Below are 19,888 nucleotides of genomic sequence, written 5' to 3' on the forward strand. Positions count from 1 at the left end.
GGCAGTACTGGATAATAAGACAGTCTGCGTGTCCTTTTTACAGGCTTTACTATCTTGCATTTCACACTGATTAACAGAGAATGTATGCTACATGTTTTCAGCATATATGGAGAATTGTACATCTGCTACAAAGGTGGGGAGTTACTTTTGGGATACTTGCTCACAGTCTGTGTCATCCCTGCAGTCATCCTGCTGATGTACAACATTTGTTATGATATTCATAGGATCAGCACCAGCGGTAGAAGTAATACTAATAGTGGAATATTGAATACTCCCATGTTATCTTGCACATGTATGTTAGACTGTGTCTGGTATGTGCTGCATGTATCTTGATGCATCTCTTTATTTCTATTTCACAGGCATGCTTTTCCTTTGAAGCAGGGAGACGGTGTGAATCAGGTGAAGGACTGTTTGTCTTCAGCACTACCCAAGTTCTGGAGCTTTTTACAGCCATTGAGCTAGCAATCGCCAACCAAAAGGTTGAATGGAAGGAAAGAAGAATGCCTAATATGGGCTGTGAAACAAAGGTGACTTCCAGATTCCCCTCAGATAGCCTCTCGCTTAGTCAGCTGTCTGTGGCCAATGCAAACGTCTACTCACAGGATTGTGAAGATGGCTTTTTGATGAAGCAACAAGGCAATTTAGAAAAGCATGATGAAAAATCCCAGCATGGAATGGCTCCTGCGAAAAAGGAAAAATGTAAAGAACTTGATAGCACACCAAAGAAGAATCCAAGAAGCCATACAGAACCTGAACCAGCACACATCTCAATTCAGTCAGCAAAGCTGTCATTATCAAAGCACCCCTCCTTGTGTAGGCTCACCTGTGTAGACAATAAAGATTTTTTGCATGGAGAATACGCTGGCATCACGTATGGTGCTGAGTCAGGAATGCTTGCTGATATAGGCCAAAGTAGACCAAAACTGAACAGAACAGATAGTCTTGATGAGTTGTCTTCAATTACTGCAATATACCCTGGAGAAAATTTTCCAGAAACTTTAACCAGAAATTACCCCTTGTACCAGAATCTTTCAGAGCTTGACCTACACTCTTCAATGGAGGAGAAGGACTTTCCTTTCACTGAATTTCAAATTTCAGAGTGTATCGGGCATTCAGAAGAGCAGAATGAGGCAAAATACCCTGATCAGCTTAAAGATCAGTTTATGCTTCATGAAGACAGCATGCATCTTCCGTGGTCTAACTCAGGCCTGGACACTGCCCAGAATGAGTCTCAAAGTAAAGAAACTGATGGTGATAGACAGAGGGAATATGCTGTAGTAAACTTTAAAAATCAGAGGAGAGGAGTGCAGTCAGATAATAATCAGACGTTACAGAGTCCTAGGTCAGAGATTATCACACATACCACATTTCCAGTTAATTTCAAGCAAACATTGACAAGCCTGTTTTCAAAGGAACCTGCACTTACAGCTTTCCCCAAAACCACTCGTGACTTTCCAGACACAGATTATACCTAATGTTAAATTAAATATAATCTCAAAGGCCATCTTCTGTCTTCCTGTTAGATTCCATCATTACCTGCTTATGAAATGTTAAAGAATTCTGGAGAAAACTGTACTTTTAGTAATGTAAACCAACCAGCATTTCTGTTTAAATGTTTCAAAATAGGTATGTGCTGCTGATTAAGATCTGCAATTCAAAAGATACTGCTCTGGAACTAAATCCAGTTCATCTACCCTATTAGTACTTGGAACAGTTTACCCTTTGGGGGTATATGGACATTTTCTTCTTGTTAGAACTGGAAGGTATGGCTAGTAAATAAACTCAGATCACCGTTTTCAAGACTGTACATTTAGCCTTTAGTTATTATGACCCACTAGCCTACGTTACCTGCCTGACAACTTGTTTTACATAGGCATAAGGATGACTGTTTTTCAGAGTAATTGTAGCTTGGCTTTTACTGGGTAGCCTCATTGTTGATGAGTCAGAGTTGATGCAGAAACCTGTTTAGAGTCATTGTAACTAACATTGCTGCATCAGATTGCTTCCTATTTTCTACTCTAATGACATGAATGGTTAATGACAAAGCAATACACAGTCAGCTCTCTTGTTCTGTTCTGCCCAAGCACTTTTAGTTTGCCAGTGTCAACTTTCAAGCTGGTGCAGAATGACATTTCTCTTTCTGATACATGGCCAGCAAATATTCAGAATTCCACTACCCGTAATTGTACAAAGTGTTAAGAAATAAATAATTTAAATGAAAGTAATTAAGCATCCAATTGTTGGTTACTTATGAGTTGCTCTGGACTTGCTATTACTGCGTGCAAAAGGCAGATGAAGATGATTTGAACCAGTTGTATGTACAGGCAGCGAGTGACAGTGATTGTTAAGATTAGACATCACCTAACTTTTGATCTGCTTCTGTACAGATTGTGTGACCCCATCTTTAGGTGGTGTGAGGGGGTGCAGCCCACCACAGCACACAGAGTAGAATTAACAAAATCTTGAAACCCTTTGGGGAACGGCAGAGCCAACTCAAGCCACTGTTAGATGAGTTATAATCTCCACAATTGATCTGGGGAGGGGGCTGTATGCAGCAGTAGAATGGATGGACTGAATTGGAATGGGGCATAGCTACATTAGCATGAAGGTAACCCTAAGGATAGTATTTCAGTTTTGTACAAGTAACTGGTCATATACCACTGCATTTGAATAACCAGCTTAACTCGCTATCCCCTAAAAGCAGTCTGTATGCTTAAGTTGAGCAGACCGTGGCCCTGATCTTTACTGTGATTGAGTCAGGAGATGACCTACCCATTCAAACCAGACTTGCCGTAGTTTTGGTAATCATTTCTTCCCTCCACAGCTTGCCTGACAACAACAGAAACTTGTTTAGAAACTCTAGTTACTTGTGCATACAATCTTTGTCTATTTTTGTCACTGAGGGACCCAACCCAGTAAGGATAATCCTGAGTACAAAATAGGCAGGGGTTAGGAAATTGGAGTGAATACAATTTATAGGAATACTTGTACCCATTTGTTTAGGGACTGGTTGAATACTAGGCCAAACCAGACTCAGTAAAAAAAAAAAGAAAGAAAAACAGTCAGCAGGGCTACAGATAAACACTAAAAACATAAATCATACTCATAATGTAAAGTACAAAAATGGTCAGCTTACAGATCAGAAACCCTAATACACTGGTCAGAGTAGGACCGAGAATGCTGTTTTATTTTAAATTCTAATGGAATTCTGTACCAAATAATTTATCTTTTCTTAGATTTCCTGTGTTTCTATGCCACTGCTTTTAATAGTGTGTGTGTGTGTGTGTGTGTGTGTGTGTGTGTGTGTGTGTGTGTGTGTGTGTGTGTGTGTGTATGTACGCACGTGATTGTGTGTGTGTGTGTTTGTAATACTGAACTATATATTCATCAGTGCAAGATTTGACTCAGTGACACATGCTTAGAGGGAGTACATCTCTGGAAGCTGTTGTTGGTCAAGTTTGTAAAGCTGTGTGCTGACGTTCAGCCATCACTACATATACTTTACAAAGATAAACTTTTTTACAGTTAAATTTATAAATAAATAAAAGCTGCTTCCAAGTACATCCTTGAGTCTACACACTGCCATATTATCTGTATCGTATGTTCAGCAATGCTGAAGCAGATTTGTTGTGTTGCATTTCTTCCATGATCCAAACAAAAATGCAAAGAAAAGCTTTTGACCATCTATGCCAGCAAGTTAGACCACAAGTGCAAAATGTGTTAATAAAAAGCATGTGAACTAATGATAGGCTTTGTTGTGTGCATTGAGTATTACAAAGAGATTTTAATTTTATATGAAACTGAATCTTCATTTCTTTCTGTTCACACATAGTAATAATCTTATTACTTGCAAATTACTCACAACTTTTCAGAAAAAACTAAGCATAACATGGATACCATCCTCTTTGCAATCTGGGGCTGGATCCCAAAAGAGTTGCTGTCAGCACAAACCTGCTCTGATTCTGAAAGAATTGGGCTCAGTGTAAGTGACTTATTTCAGTGTAATGCCTGTCTATAAACAGGCTTAGACCAGGGGCTAGATTCCAAAAGACCTGCTCTCAGCAAATCTTTTGGAATCAGGCCCATAGTAGCAGAGTGCGGGTTCATTGTCAGCCACTATTTAAGGACACACTTTTATCACGTATGTGTAGTGATCATACACATATTTATCAAGAGGGCAAGCAGGAGCATAAATACTTGCAGGTAAGTGAATTATGCCTTATATAAGAGTTGCCATACTCTTATAAGGGACAGTTGTCAGGAGTTTGAATGGGTGTCTTGTTGTCTGTGAATATGTGTGTGTCTATGTCCTACAGACATTGAGAAGTGAGTTGCATATGTATGAGGGTCTGGTGTTTTTTTGAAAGGGTTTGAGTACTGTGGGGGGAGGGGGGGCATTCAATAGGTGCCTGTGTATGTCTCTTAGTGAGTTAATGAGTGATCAGTCAGAGATTTTTGTGCTTTGGTATTTGTGAATAATAATGGAGGCCACTTGAAGCGTGTGGGATTTGGTGAGCAAGTGTATGAGCAACTGAGGTTCGTTTTAGTTGGTTTGTGTGTGTGTGTGTGTGTGTGTGTGTGTGTGTGTGTGTGTGTGTGTGTGTGTGTGTGTGTGTGTGTGTAATATGTGTTCAGTGTAATCAGTAGACTGATTTACGCACTTCATCAATGTGTTGTTTTTGGAGAATTGACCTTTAATTAGTCTATTCTCACTATTAAGGATTACACCCTAAAACACTAAGTGTCTCTTGAAATTTCAATCACCTGTAACTGCAGTCCTCAGAAAGACAAGTTTGTAAGTGTGACTAGGGGACTATATACTAATTTATTGCTATTATATAAGTATCCCTCCTAGATGTCTTTACATTCACTGCTGCAGTATTCTTACCAGATGGGATTCCCTGCTGTGAAAGCCTGAACATCCAGCCAGTCTACCAAAGACTACCTGTTGCTTTTAAAAGGTACGCCAAACATCACCCATATACTCCTAGGTGTAGGGCATAAATGTGATGGCCAGACTTACCATAATCAAAACTTGTTTGCCGCCAGCCTGAACGTATCTTTTTACTGTTGATCTGTTTACCTGCATCTGTTTTCTGTCAGTTGAACACACTTTCATTACCTATGCCTGTTTGCTGATTTCTTGCAGATGCAGATAAGTGCCCCATTGGGGATTTTGTTTTTTCTTACCTTTTTTATGCTCCTTGGAGTTAATAAGTTCATAGGTTCATAGGGTGGTACTAGGCTATTGGCCCTAGGGCCTAGCCATAGCAATTCCCTGACTATTTCTTCCCACAATATTTACTTCCCTGGACCCCCTGTTTAGCAGGGCGACTGACGCGATCCCCGGGATGAATTTCCTATCTCCCATCCAATTGTCAAGGTTCCTTTTCAAGAGGGCCAAAGAGGTGCTCTGCTTGACATGTATGGGCAGTCTATTCCAGAGTCTGGGGAGTCTCTGGGTCAGGAACCTATCCCTCCAGCATGTTTTGTTCATCGTGATGACAATGTTTAGATCCCTGGAGCATGTGGCTCTGAGGGATTGGGATTTCTCAACAGCTCTGGATTTGACATGGCCTTGTATGTTAAGCAGAGATTGCCTCTGAGTAGACGATATGCGACAGAGTATACCTGGAGTTTTTTTAGACGGTCAGCATAGGGCATCTGCTTTAGGTTCATAGGTTCATACTAGGCTATCTGTCCTAGGGCATTTATAAGCCTAGCCAGAATGTGTTTGGCTTTCGCCACCAATTTTAAATGAATTTTGCTATGCCCTTTTTCGAGGTTAGTATACTGTGCCTCTGTCTAACAGTGACACAGAAGTGATACCCGGGGTAAACCTACGATCTCCCATCCACTCATCAAGATTCCTCTTGAAGAGAGTCAATGAGGGACTCTGCCTAACCTGGACTGGGATTTTATTCCAGAGTGAAGGGAGCCTCTGGGTTATGAATCTGTCCCTCCAGCATGTCCTATTTATTTCAGTGCTGAGGTTCAAGTCTCTCGAGCGCGTAGCTCGATGGGATTTGGATTTTCTGAGGTGCAGCATGTCCACTAATTCCGGGTTGGACATGGCTTTATATGTCAGGCACAGATTGCCTCTGAGCAGGCGGTATGCCACTGAGTAGAGCTGGAGTTTCTTTAACCGGGCAGCATATGGCATCTGTTTGAGTCCTTTAATCCTCTTGGTGAGGTACTTTTGGGGTCTTTCCAGTTACTACAGGTGTCTGGTAAGGTACATCCCAAAAGGGGCATTGTACTCAATTATGGGCCTGATGAGGGATGAGTAAAGAGGCACGATGACCTCCCCTGATCTAGATGTGAATCTCTTCATGATTAGGTGGGCTATATAAAATGTTTTTCTAACCACTTTGGCCACGTGGTTTTCAAATGAGAGATTACTATCAACTTGGGTCCCCAGGTCCCTAATTACTTCTTCCGTACTTAATGGATTACCACCTATGTGGTAATTTGTGGGCACTTTGTTTTTGCCAAAGGGGATGACTATACACTTTTTGGCGTTTAGCTTGAGGCCATGGCTCTGGCACCAGTTGTCTGTTTCTATGAGGCCCTTTTGTAGGATGCTTGTGTCGGCTGGAGAGTCGATTATGGCACCTAGTTTGCAGTCATCTGCAAACTTGGTCAGCCACAGTCCTTCTGTGTTGGCCTGTACCTCCAAGAAATATATACCGAACAAGAGAGGTCCCAGGACTGAGCCTTGTGGGATGCCACTTGTAACTGGTTTGGAGTCTGACATGGCTCCAGCAATTCTAACCATGAGGGTTCTCTCCTTGAGCCAGTTTGAAACCCATCTAGTGACATAGGGGTTTATATTTAAGCTGGTGAGCTTATCTATAATGCCCAAGTGGGGTATTGTATCGAAGGCTTTTGCGAGGTCCAGGTAGGCTGTGTGGACCACCTTCCCCTCGTCATTGGCCTTGGTGACTGTTTCAAAGAAATCGACCAGGTTTAAGAGGCAGGATCTGCCCTTAACAAAGCCGAACTGGGTAGGTCCCCAATATCTTTATTTATGAGGTCCATGATGATCCTTTCCATAGCTTTGCAGAATAAGCTAGTCAGGCTTATGGGGCGATAAGTTTCCAGGATCCGTTGAGGCACCACCTTTGTGGAGAGGGACCACTGTTGCTGTACGCCACTCTTTGGGTACATATCCTGTAGTAAGGCTGAGAATGAACAGTAGTTTTATGTTTGGGTTTAGCTCTTCTTGGAGTTCATGTAGGACACAGCCTGGGACACCATCTGGTCCCATTGATGCTGTGTTTTTTGCTTTGGAGAGGGCAGCTCTTACCTGAGCATCTGAGATGTCAGGGGGGCAGCACTCTGCTGCAATAGATATTTGCCCTTTTGGTGGGGGGGGGGGGAGAAGTTTGCGCTGAACCTGTCAGCTAGGATGTTGGCAATGTCTGTGGGTTCGGTGTATTTTTTGTCATTTTGGACTGATTCTGAGCATATCTGGGAATTCCCACCCAGGTTCCTAACATAACTAAAGAAAGCCTTGTGATTATCCTTAGTGTCCTGTGCAATTTTTCTCTCGAAGCTAGCCTTAGACGATTTTATGAGTGCCCATAGTTTTTTGCTAATACTGATCAGAGATGCCTTCCCTTTTTGGGATTTTGCTCTATCATGTAGTAACTTCCTCCTTCTATTGTATAGTTTGTTTATGGCTGGGGTCCACCAGACAGGACACCTGCCTTTGGAGGATTGGGTCTTGGTTTTATTTGGGATTGCATGATCCATGAATTCCTGAAGGTGTTCATAGAATGTGTTTATAAAGGACTCTGCGGTCTGGGCTGTATTTTCCACAGGCCTGGGGGCTTTGAAGGATTCCACCTCAGTTTTGAGGAGTGTGAAATTTGCTTTAGAGAAGTTTTTCACTGTGGTTTTCTGGGCAGGGGGTGGGGTCGGGATGTGAATATCCAGTGAGATTAGTTTATGGTCTGTTTTTACCAGTGAGGGATACACTTCTGATCTGGAGCATAGAGCCCCCATGTTGGTGATGATCAGGTCCAGTATGTTTTCCCCTCTTGTGGGAGTGGTAACAAGTTGCTCCATAGCATTTGAGTTTATAAATTCTAGGAACCTTTGGGCTAGGGTGTTGGAGCTAGAGTAATGCTCCCAGTCTATGTTTGGGTAGTTGAAGTCGCCCAATATAATGGTGTTTGGAGAAACCTTCATATTTTCCAGTGTTCTCAGGAAGGCCGAGTGGGGTTCCTGGGTTTGGGAGGGTGGTCTGTAGTAGGCTATAAACTGGAAGGCAGTTTTACCCACTGTTAGTTGCACATGGATAGTCTCTGATGCTTCGTGCTGTGCCACCAACCTGGAGGTGTGGGTATCTTTGATGAATATTGATACTCCCCTCCTTTTGTGGTTCGGTCCAAGTTTTGGGGCCGAAAGGCATGGTATGAGGTATAACCTGGTAGTGCTGGGGTGCTCTCGGGACCCTTGAACTAGGTTTCTGTTACTGCACAGATATTGATGTTCTCCATGCTAAGGAGAGTTTCGAGTACGTGCATCTTGAGGTTTAGACTTCTGGCGTTGAGTAGCATTACTCTTAGTTTCTTATCTCTTGTGATAACTATGGAGGTGGGTTTGTCTTTTGAGCATTGCCTAAAAAAGGCACTATGGGGGTGGCAAGAGCCTTTGCCAATATCCGAAAGCCCAGGGGTGACAGGTTCAAGCCGTCCCTAGCGAAGCATCGTGGCTTGTCGAGCATGTCATCCCAGACTGACAGGCATTGGATCTCCTTTGAATGACACCAATACTTAAGCCAGTTGTTGAAATTGATCATCTTGTCTTCATATTGTGGCATCATTTTTGGTGAGGGTAAAATGCTACTCAAAGTTAGGGTCATACTAGCCTGGGCTACATGCTCAGAGAGCTCCTCTATGTCTCTTTTCATGTAGTCCAGGGAGGTACGTCTCAGGTCATTCACACCAGCATGGACAATGACTGAGTCATATTTGTACTTGCCTTGGAGTGACCTGAGTGCTTGTGTTATGTGGCGGATCCTAGCGCCCGACAGGCAGCTCACCATGACCTTCTCCTTGTTCAGCCTGGTGAGCGGGACATCAGTGTGCCTGATGATAGAGTTACCTATTACAAGTGTATCAGGTGTGTTGTTTAGCCTTAAGGGCTGTGACTGTTCGGCACACTGGCTTTGTGCGCTATGTGTTGCACATGTTTTGTTTTGGGGTAGCGGTTGCTTGAGTGTCTGCTTTGGAGGTCTCTGCTGCTTAGGCAGATTTTTATTTAGTGCCTCCAAGTATGTTTTTGTGTGTTTATGTGTTTGGTTTGCTGTCGTGGTAGGTCTATGTGAGACTGGAATTGTAGTGAGTGTGGTTTCCTTCTCCTGACTGGTTGCACCAGTACTGAGTTGAGAGAGCTTAGCCTCCAGTTTGTCTATATGGTTGCATCTCTCACATGTATTGGAATTTGTTGGGAGGAGGAGAGTGTTGTCTGTGTACATGAGGCAGTTGTAACATTGCCTCAAGATTCCCAGATTCACCAGCTGGACCGGAGAGGATATTGACAACTGACCATTGGACATGCTAGAATAGTATTGGGAATTCCTTTATAATTGAAAAAAAGGGCCAATGGGGAACAAGGTACTCAAGGGGAGTTTGTGAGGGTGTAGTGCTTTTAATTTTTTAGTGCTGACTTATATAATTGCTTTAGTGAGCAAGTGCCAGGCTTTAGAGTAGGAATAGGGTGTTTATTATGAGAACTAGATCAGTTCTAAGGGAAAAAGTGAAGAGCAGACTTTGTGGAGCTGAGAATGGTTTAAACCCAATTAAGCGGATCTGCCCAATGCTGCGCTATTCGCAAAATCGAGCAAAGCCGCGCCAAAGCGGGTTTTATACAGGGGGACTTGAAAGAGCTAGAAATTGGCCCAAAATGGCCAATAGACTACCAGATTCTTGTGCTGGGAACACTCCTCCAGGGATAGATAGGCTGCTCTAAGCTCCCCACTGCCACTGGTGAACAAAGAAGCCTCTCTATATCCAAGAAAGGAAATGGGCAACACAGGAACTTTCCAAAAGTCCAGAATACAGCAAAGCCTGTATTTGAACTACTCTAGGTCAGGAAAGATGGGAAACAAGGATCATTTTTTTTTTTTTTGCAACAAACAGCAGGAAAATGCAATAAATATGTAACACAGGCTAGCACACTTGAGTGTGTGGCCTCAGCAGGTAAATGCACCTTATTATCATGGAACTTATAAACAAAGACATTGGCAACCTTCAAACACTGGACCCCACCCAGTTTGGGTTTGTTAAGGGCCAATCTAGTCTACTGAACCTGAATGACTTCTTCAAATCAGTCTCCAGACCTGTGGATGAGGGAAGGTGGTCCACACAGCCTATCTGGACCTCGTTAAGGCCTTTGACACCATCCACCACTCTGGAATCATAGATAAACTTACTAAGCTGGGCATTAATCCCTATGTCACTCAAAGGGTTACCAACTGGCTTACTAATAAGTTCCATGGCCTTGAAGATCAGGCTCATCAGACTGATGGCGTGGCAGTTCCCGGGATCCAAGGTGGATCCCCCCTTGTGGAGTGGGATAACTGTAGCTGTGCGCCACTCAGTGGGCATGAAACCTGAGGCTATGATTAAACATGACACTTAGGTGAGGTGCCAGTTCATTTTGTAGTTCATGTAGTACACAGCCCGGGATGTCGTCTGGTCCCATGGATGCTGTATTCTTAGCTTTGGAGAGTGCATTTTTTACCTGTGTGGCCATTATTACTGGAATTTGACAATCTTTCGGTATTGAGATGGGCCCTTTAGGGAGTGAGAGGGGGGTGAAGTTGGCACTGAATTGATCTGCCAGGATACTGGCAATATCCTTGGGATCAGTATATTTAATGCCATTCTGTTGTAGCTCAGAGCATATCTGAGCATTGCCATTTAGATTCTTGACATAGCTATAGAATGCCTTGTGGTTGTCTTTGGAATATTTGACAATTTTATTTTCTTAACTAACTTTGGAGGATTTTATGAGAGATCTCAGCTTCTTACTGAGGCTGGTAAGGGAGTTTTTTGCATCCTGGGATTTTCCTCTTTTCAGCAACAGTTTTTTCCTTTTGTGGTAAAGTTTGTTTATGGCAGGGGACCACCAGATTGGCTTCCTTTTTTTGGAGGAGAGCATCTTGGTTCTATTTGGGATGGCACGATTCATGCATGAGTGGATGTGCTCGTACAGTGCCTTAGTGTAGGATTCAGCAATCGAACTTTCAGTTCCCATCTGCATGGGTGCCATGAAGTTTGTCACTTCTGACTTGAGTAGCATGAAGTTGGCTTTGGAGAAGTTTTTTACGGAGGTTTCCTTACTGGAGGGTTGAGGAAGGATGTGGATGTCAAGGGTGATTAGCTTATTGTCAGACCTGACCAACGAGGGGGTGACCATAGGTGTGGAGCATCGATATCCCATGTTGGTAATGACCAGGTCTAGGTTATTGGAGCCCCTGGTGGGACTATGGATTAGTTGATCCAGGGCATTGTAATTTATGAATTCCAAGAACTGTTGGGCAGAGGTGATGGCGCATGAGTAGTTTTCCCAGTTAATGACAGGGTAGTTGAAATCACCCAGTATTAGGGTATTTGGTTCTACTTAATATTTTCCAGTATGTTTAGAAAGGTGTAGTGAGAATCTTGGGGCATGGTGGCGGATCTGTAGCAAGCTACAATTTGGATTGCAATCTTACCTAGTGTTAGTTGAACCTGGAGAATTTCAGACGCATTGTGTTGGGCAACTAGCCTGGTGGTGTGAATATCCTTGGTGAATATGGACACTCCTCCACCTTTAGTGTTTCGGTCCTGGTTTGGTGGCTGAAAAGTGTGGTAAGAGTTGTAGCCTGGTATTGCAGGTGTGCTCTCTGGACCCTTGAACCAGGTCTCAGTTACTGAACAGATATCGATGTCCTCCATTTTTAGGAGTGCTTCAAGAGAGTGCATTTTGAGGTTTAGACTTCTAGCATTGAGTAGCATCACTTCAGATTTTGTATGCTTGTACCTGTTGCAGTGATGGTTTTATCCTTTGAACTTTGCGTAAAAAAGGCACTATAGGGGTGGCAAGAGTCTTAGCCAGTAACCTGAATCCCAGGGACGACAGGTGCAGACCATCTCTGGCAAAGCATCGTGATCTGTCAATCATGTCATCCCAGGCAGACAGATACTGAATCCCCTTTGAATTACACCAGAAGCTTAGCCAATTGTTGAAGTCAGTTATCTGAGATTTGAATATAATTGCTAATTGCTGGCAGGTGTAAAAGTATATATATCAGCACATTTTTATACTGAACATGTTTTGACAAGTTTTTAAATAGCATCCTTGCAGCCCAATAACACTAGACACCCTTGGTAGTATAGAGGATAAATAGATACTTTTCTCCAAGCTGACATGTAATATTTATCAGTTCTTTGAAGTTTTCACTCTTACAGAAATGAAAAAGGTGACAGATTTGAGCATATTTTTTAAAGAAAGGTCTCAATATACAAAACCTCATAACAACCTTACAGTGTTGTACCACGGTACAAGATTATAACGTCTATACGGCAGATTCCAAAAGACCTACTCCCACTGTAAGTCTGCCTTAATTCCATAATTCTGGAAGACTTACTCTCAGGCCTCACACCAAAGTAGATAACTTACACTATCTATAAACAGGCTTATACTGGGGGCCAGATCCCAAAAGAGCTGCTCTCACTGTAAGTCTGCCCTAATTCCATAATTCTGAAACACTTACTCTCAGGCCTTACACCAAAGTAAATAACTTACACTATCTATAAAGAGGCTTACACTGGGGGGCAGATTCTAAAAGAGCTGCTCTCACTATAAGTCTGCCCTAATTCCGTATTTCCAAAACACTTACTCTCAGGCCTTACACCACAGTAGATAACTTATGCTAAATATAAACAGGCTTACACTGGGGGCCAGATCCCAAAAGAGCTGCTCTCACTGTAAGTCTGCCCTAATTCCGTAATTCCGAAACACTTACTCTCAGGCCTTACACCAAAGTAGATAACTTACACTATCTATAAACAGGCTTACACACTGGGGGCCAGATTCCAAAAGAGCTGCTCTCACTGTAAGTGGTCACTTACACTGACAGCAAGTCTTTTGGCACTGGGCCCATATATGCCACACAATACTGTGAAGTATACACATATATACATAAAAGATGCATGCACAGGGTTTAACATATGCTATCAGGTATTGATTGTGAAAGGTGGGAGGATACAGCAGCTTAGTAATTCCCACTGCAAGGTGCAGGCAGAAAATAGATCTGTGTATTCTATGATTTCTCATAGTTGTTCTTTTGATGAACACTTAGACATAAGGCCAGTCATAAGTGATAACTCCATTCATAAAAAAGTGAAATATTATTATGCCCATGAAAATTTTAAAAAATGGTCTTTAGGTTCTAAGAAATAGCCACAATGAGGTGGTGTTATGTTTTAAAACCAGTTGTAGAGTAAATCATTTCCACTATATTTGTTGCTCACTTGGGATGTAGGCTTCCGCTTAGAAACAATATTTTTTTAAAAAAGCACATAAAATAGTACTAGTAGGTGTAAACACAAAGACACATTTTTGCCTTCAATCTGCATAATTTAAGCAACACACAAATTTACACAGAAAAGAGAAAACACCACTGGGGTAAGGTACCCCCAAGCAAAAACTGTCCAAAACTAAATGTAAAAGAATGGCAGGTACTCCACAACAATTGAAGAAAACCACTGAATATGTCTTAAAATATACTCTTTATTCCATAAAGTAAGAGCTTTCGCATCTCCAGGGATGCTTCTTCAGACTTAAAACAGTAACAAAGCACTCCAAATCCCTTTAAATATAGCATCACTTCTATCAAAGACCAATAAAATGTCTATTAAAAAACACATGATAAAAACTCTTACAGTCACAATTTTACTATAATACTAATCTATATGCATATAAATAGCTTGTGATAATAATATTTATATGTACATACATGTGTGTAAAAAAGGGGGTAGGGGACAAAATGCATACTCTGAATTTCTTCATAAAAATCATACATCATACAAAATTATGGAAAAACTTGTTAATGGTATATTAAATATAAATTCTCCAACACACACATTTATTTAAGTAGGTTTGGTAGCTGATGTACACTTAATAGGCCTATAACATGACCACAGTGATTTATGTTTATTTTACAAGCATCTGTTGCTTGTACCAGTTGCCTTGTCTTTTAGGTAGCTGGCGAAAAGATATAGATTAGTATTTCACAGTAAGTAGTAATTCTGTAAGTTCCAGTGAATGTTATATTTAGACTGAAATATGGTATTCCCATTGTTTCAACTTCTTCTTAGTATGAGGCTTGTAGGTTATATCACCTTAAAAAGGTAAGTTACCTTATGGGAAAGCATGTCCTGTAGCTGCCACTATTCAAGGTCCTTCACTAATGCTATTGATCCATAAATGGAGTGACTTCATTGTACATACAGATGGAGCCCTGACTGCAACTTGGGTGACCAGGGTTTAATTAGCAACCCCAGCACTGGATGAATCAGGCATGGAGGGAAGGAGGGAGACAAGGGAAGGGGCGTGGCCCACTCATCTCTCTTAGGGGATGAGGGAGGGTTGCATAAACTCAAGGACACACCGAAGTAGGTGCAGTTTTCCTGGTGGAGAGCAAGGAAGACATCCCCAATGTTTTGGGTCTGGTAGATGGGGCACTAAGAAGTAAATATCCCTCATGCAAATGAGGGGGAACATCCACTGTGATCAGCCCACTGTACACCCCTTCCCTAGCACTAACCAGCCAGAAACTTGTAGTCTATTGGCCATTTTGGGTCAGTTCCTAGCTCTTTTCAGCCCCCTGTAATAAAGCCCACTTTAGCGCGCTTTTTCGCTTGTATTCAACTCAGCACAGCTCCTCGTGGTGTCCTGCAGAGTTCTACAAGCAGCAGAGAGCAAAAGAGTGACTTTTTCCTGATTTAAGTATTTTTTTCTGGCTTTTTGATTATTTACTGCTTAGCGACTGCATTCTCACCTGTTTATACAGCTCTGCATTCTATTTAAACTGTTTTTGTGTTGATTAACTGTTTTGCACTTTTAAAAAAGTTATTTGTTGCTTAATTTTACCTGTAGGCTAACACACTCAAGTGCGCTAGCCGTTTAAAAGCATTTACTGTCTGTTTTTCCTCTGTTTTCTGCAAAAAAAAAAAAAAATCTTGTTTTCCCGCCTTACTGAACTAGAATAGTCCAGTCTTCAGAGTTTGCTGATCTCTGGGCTTTGGCTTGGTTCCTGTGCTATTCCATATCCTTATTTGGATAAAGGGAAGCTTCTTTGTTCACCAGTGGGAGTGGGGAGCACTGAGCAGCCTATTTGTCCGTAGAGCAGTGGTTCCAGCCAAAACTTGTAGTCTATTGGCCGTTTTGGGTCAATTCCTGGCTCTTTTCAGCCCCCTGCTATAAGGCCCGCTTTAGCGCGCTTTTGCGTAATTTAGCGCGGAGTTGCCCATAGAGCACCATCGGGCAGCGCCGGTTAAACAAGGTTAAACTATTTCTGGCTCCGTAAAGTCTGCTCTTCAATTTTTCCCTTAGAACTTATCTACTTGCAATCTAAACAGTCTATTCTCTATCTCAAAAGCTCAGCACTTGCTCCTAAAGCATTTTTATATAGGTAAAGTACTTGTATACTAAACAAAGTACTACATTAGCCTAGAATCCCCTTGAGTACCCATTTCCCTATAGGTCCCTTCTGACTCAGTTACACAGCAAACTTTTTCACTTTTTCTAGCATGTCGAAGGGTCAGTTGCTAGCGTCCTCTCCTGTTCAGCTGGTGAATCTGGGCATCTTGAGGCAATGTTACAATTGCCTCATGTACACAGACAACCCACTCCTTCTCCCACAAAACACAAATACATGTGAGAGATGCAACTATATAGCCAAACTGGAGGCTGAGCTCTCTCAACTCAGGACTGGCAAGACCAGACAGGAGGAGAAGGAAACCACACACACCACAAACCCAGTTTCACATAGAACTATCACAACTGCAAAACAAACACATAAACACACAAAAACATACACGGAGGCACTGATCAAAAATCGACCAAAACTACAGAGGCCTCCAAAGCAGACACCCAAGCAACTGCCACCTCAAGACATAAGACATGCAACACATAGTTCTCAAAGTCAGTGTGCTAAACAGTCACAGCCCTTAAGGCCAAACACAATGCCAGACACACTTGTTATAGGTGACTCCATAGTCAGACACACTGACATCCCACTCACCAGACTGAATAAGGAAAAGATCACAGTAAGCTGCCTGTCAGGCGCTAGAATCCGCCACATAACACAAGCACTCAGGTCACTCCACAGCAAGTACAAGTATGACTCAGTCATTGTCCATGCCGGTGTGAACGACCTGAGACGTACCTCCCTGGACTACATGAAAAGAGACTTAGAGGAGCTCTCAGATTATGTAGCCCAGGCCAGTATGACCCTGAGCAGTATCCTACCCTCACCAAGAATGATGCCACAATACAGAGACAAAATGATCAGCTTTAATAATTGGCTTAATTACTGGTGTCATTCTAAGGGGATCAATGTCTGTCTGCCTGGGATGACATGCTTGACAAGCCACGCTGCTCGCAAGGGACGGCTTGCACCTGTCACCCTGGGCTTCCGGATATTGGCAAAGGCTCTTGCCACCCCATAGTGCCTTTTTAGGCAAGGCTCAAATGATAAACCTACCGCCCTAGAAAACAAAAATGGAGAAAAACTAAGGGTAATACTGCTCAATGCCAGAAGTCTAAACCTCAAGATGCACGCCCTCGAAGCCCTCCTCAGTATGGAGAACATCAATGTCTGTGCTGTGACTGAAACCTGGTTCAAGGCTCCTGAGAGCACCCCAGCACTATCAGGTTATACCTCATATCATGCGTTCCGGCACCAAAATCCGGACCGAACCACAAATGGAGGGCGAGTATCCATATTCTTAAAGGATACCCACACCTCCAGGTTATTGGCAATGCACGAAGCATCGGAGACCATCCAGGTGCAATTAACCATAGGTAAAACTGCCCTACAGTTTGTAACATGCTACAGACCACCTTCTCAAACTCAGGAAACCCACACAGCCTTCCTGAAGACACTGGAGAGTATGAATGTCTCTCCAAACACCATCATATTGGGTGACTTCAACTACCCAAACATAGACTGGGAACATTACTCAAGCCCCAACACCCTAGCCCAAAGGTTCCTTGAGTTCATAAACTCAAATGCTATGGAACAACTAGTCACCATTCCCACAAGAGGAGAAAATATACTAGACCTGATCATCACAAACATGGGGACAAAATGCTCCACACCGGAAGTATATCCCTCATTGGTGAGATCAGACCATAAATTAATCTCAGTGGAGATCCACATCCCGCCCCCACCCCCACCAAAAGACCACAGTGAAGAACTTCTCAAAAGCAAACTTCACACTTCTTAAGACTGGAGTGGTATCCTTCAAGGCCCCGAGCCAGTGGAAACCACAACCCACGCTGCTGAAACCCTTACAAATGCCTTCTACGAGCACCTCCAGGAATGTATGGATCAAGCAATCCCTAATAAAATCAAGACCCTTTCCACCAAAGGCAGGCGCCCAGTCTGGTGGACCCCAGCCATAAACAAACTCTACAATAAGAGGAGAAAGCTACTACATGACAGAGCAAAATCCCTAAAAGGGAAGGCATCTCTGATCAATACTAGCAAAAAACTACGATCACTCATAAAATCATCCAAGGCCAACGTTGAAAGAAAAATCGCTAATGACACAAAAGACAATCATAAAGCCTTCTTTAGCTATGTTAGAAACCTGGGTGGAAACTCCCAGATATGCTCAGAATTAGTCCAAAATGATAAAAAAATCACTGAACCCACAGACATTGCCAATATACTGGCAGACAGGTTCAGTGCAAATTTCTCCCCTCCCTCCCCCCAAAAGGAGAAATATCTATCCCACCAGAGTCTAGCCTCCCAAACATCTCAGATGCCCAGATGAGAGCTGCTCTCTCTAAAGCAAAAAACACAGCATCAATGGGACCGGACGGTGTCCCCGGCTGTGTGCTACACGAACTTAATGAGGAACTAAACCCACACATAAGGCTGCTGTTTAATCTTAGCCTTACTACAGGATACGTACCCAAAGAATGGCGTACGGCAACTGTGGTCCCACTCCATAAAGGCGGTGCTTCTACGGACCCTTGAAATTACCGCCCCATAAGCTTGACGAGCCTTGTCTGCAAAGCTATGGAGAGGATCATAATGGAACTCATAAATAAAGACATTGGGGACCTACAGACACTGGATCCTACCCAATTTGGCTTTGTCAAGGGCAGATCCTGCCTCTTGAACTTGGTCGACTTTTTCGAAACAGTCACTAAGGCCATTGATGAGGGTAAGGCAGTTCACACAGCCTACCTTCACCTAGCAAAAGCGTTCGACACAATACCCCACTCGGGCATCATAGAAAAGCTCACCAGCTTAGATGTAAACCCATATGTCACAAGATGGGTTGCAAACTGGCTCAAGGACAGAACACACAGGGTTAGAGTTGCTGGTGCCATGTCAGACTCTAAGCCGGTCATGAGCGGTGTCCCACAGGGCTCAGTCCTGGGCCCCTCTTGTTCGGCATTTATTTTTCTGAAGTGCAGGCAAACATAGGGGATTGTGGCTGACAAAATTTGCAGATGACTGCAAACTGGGCACCATAATTGACACTCCATCAGACACAGACATCCTCCAGAGAGGTCTCATAGAAATGGATAACTGGTGCCAGAGCCATGGCCTTAAGCTAAATGCCAAAAATGTATAGTCATACCCTTTGGGAAAAACAAGGTAACCCCTAATTACCACATAGGTGGTAATCCATTAAACACGGAAGAAGTTATCAGGGACCTGGGGACCCAAGTTGACAGTAACCTCTCTTTTGACACTCACATTGCCAAAGTGGTTAGGAAGACCTTCTACATTGCCCACCTGATCATGAAGGGATTCACATCCAGATCAGGAGAGGTCATTGTACCCCTGTACTCTTCACTTATCAGACCAATGATTGAGTACAACGCCCCATTCGGAATGTACCTTACCCGACACCTGCAGCAATTGGAAAGACCCCAAAATTTCCTCACCAAAAGGATAAAGGGGCTCAAACATATGTCATACGATGCCCGACTGAAGAAACTCCAGCTCTATTCAGTCGCATACCGTCTGCTCAGAGGTGATCTGTGCCTGACATACAAGGCCATGTCCAACCCGGAATTAATGGACATGCTCCACCTCGAAAAATCCAAATCCACCAGAGCCACGAGAGCAAGAGACTTAAACCTCAACATGGATATAAATAGGACGTGCTGGAGGGACAGATTCATCACCCACAGACTCCCTACACTATGGAACAGAATCCCAGTCCATGTGAGGCAGAGTCCCTCACTGACTCTGTTCAAGAGAAATCTTGACGAGTGGATGGGAGATCGTAGGTTTACCCCGGGAATCATCTCTGTATCACTGCTGGACAGAGGCACAGCAAACTAATGGGTATAGTATTCTCATCCTAAGGGGTGGTGAAAGCCACACACACTCTGGCTAGGCTTATAAATGCCCTAGGGCAGATAGCCTAGTATGAACCTATGAACCTATGAACCTATGAACAGAGTATGCAGAGAGATGTTTGGGCAAACAGCAGAAAAAACACAAACCATCCCTGATGGCTGTCTTAATGATGACTACTCCAAGTTGACCCTCACCCCACAGATGAAGAATGAATGACCCCAGAGATGAAGAATGAATGTGACAATTGACTTGGATGTGGGCTGAGAATTGGCA

General features: G+C 43.0%; 1 protein-coding gene across 1 annotated transcript in view; it reads left to right on the forward strand.

The window, feature by feature from the left end:
- Nucleotides 1–3,053, forward strand: part of DOK3 (docking protein 3) — a 543,483-nt gene extending 540,430 nt beyond the window's left edge. Inside the window, exon 5 of the mRNA XM_044069315.1 lies at nucleotides 360–3,053. Within this exon, the coding sequence (XP_043925250.1) occupies nucleotides 360–1,475 (1,116 nt within the window). The 3' untranslated portion in view covers nucleotides 1,476–3,053. The remainder of the gene's footprint in view (nucleotides 1–359) is intronic.
- The last annotated feature ends 16,835 nt before the right edge of the window (nucleotides 3,054–19,888 follow it).

The sequence above is a fragment of the Protopterus annectens genome, chromosome 4.part0 (genome assembly GCF_019279795.1).
Source record: "Protopterus annectens isolate FY-2018-M chromosome 4.part0, PAN1.0, whole genome shotgun sequence".
Taxonomy (NCBI): domain Eukaryota; kingdom Metazoa; phylum Chordata; order Ceratodontiformes; family Protopteridae; genus Protopterus; species Protopterus annectens.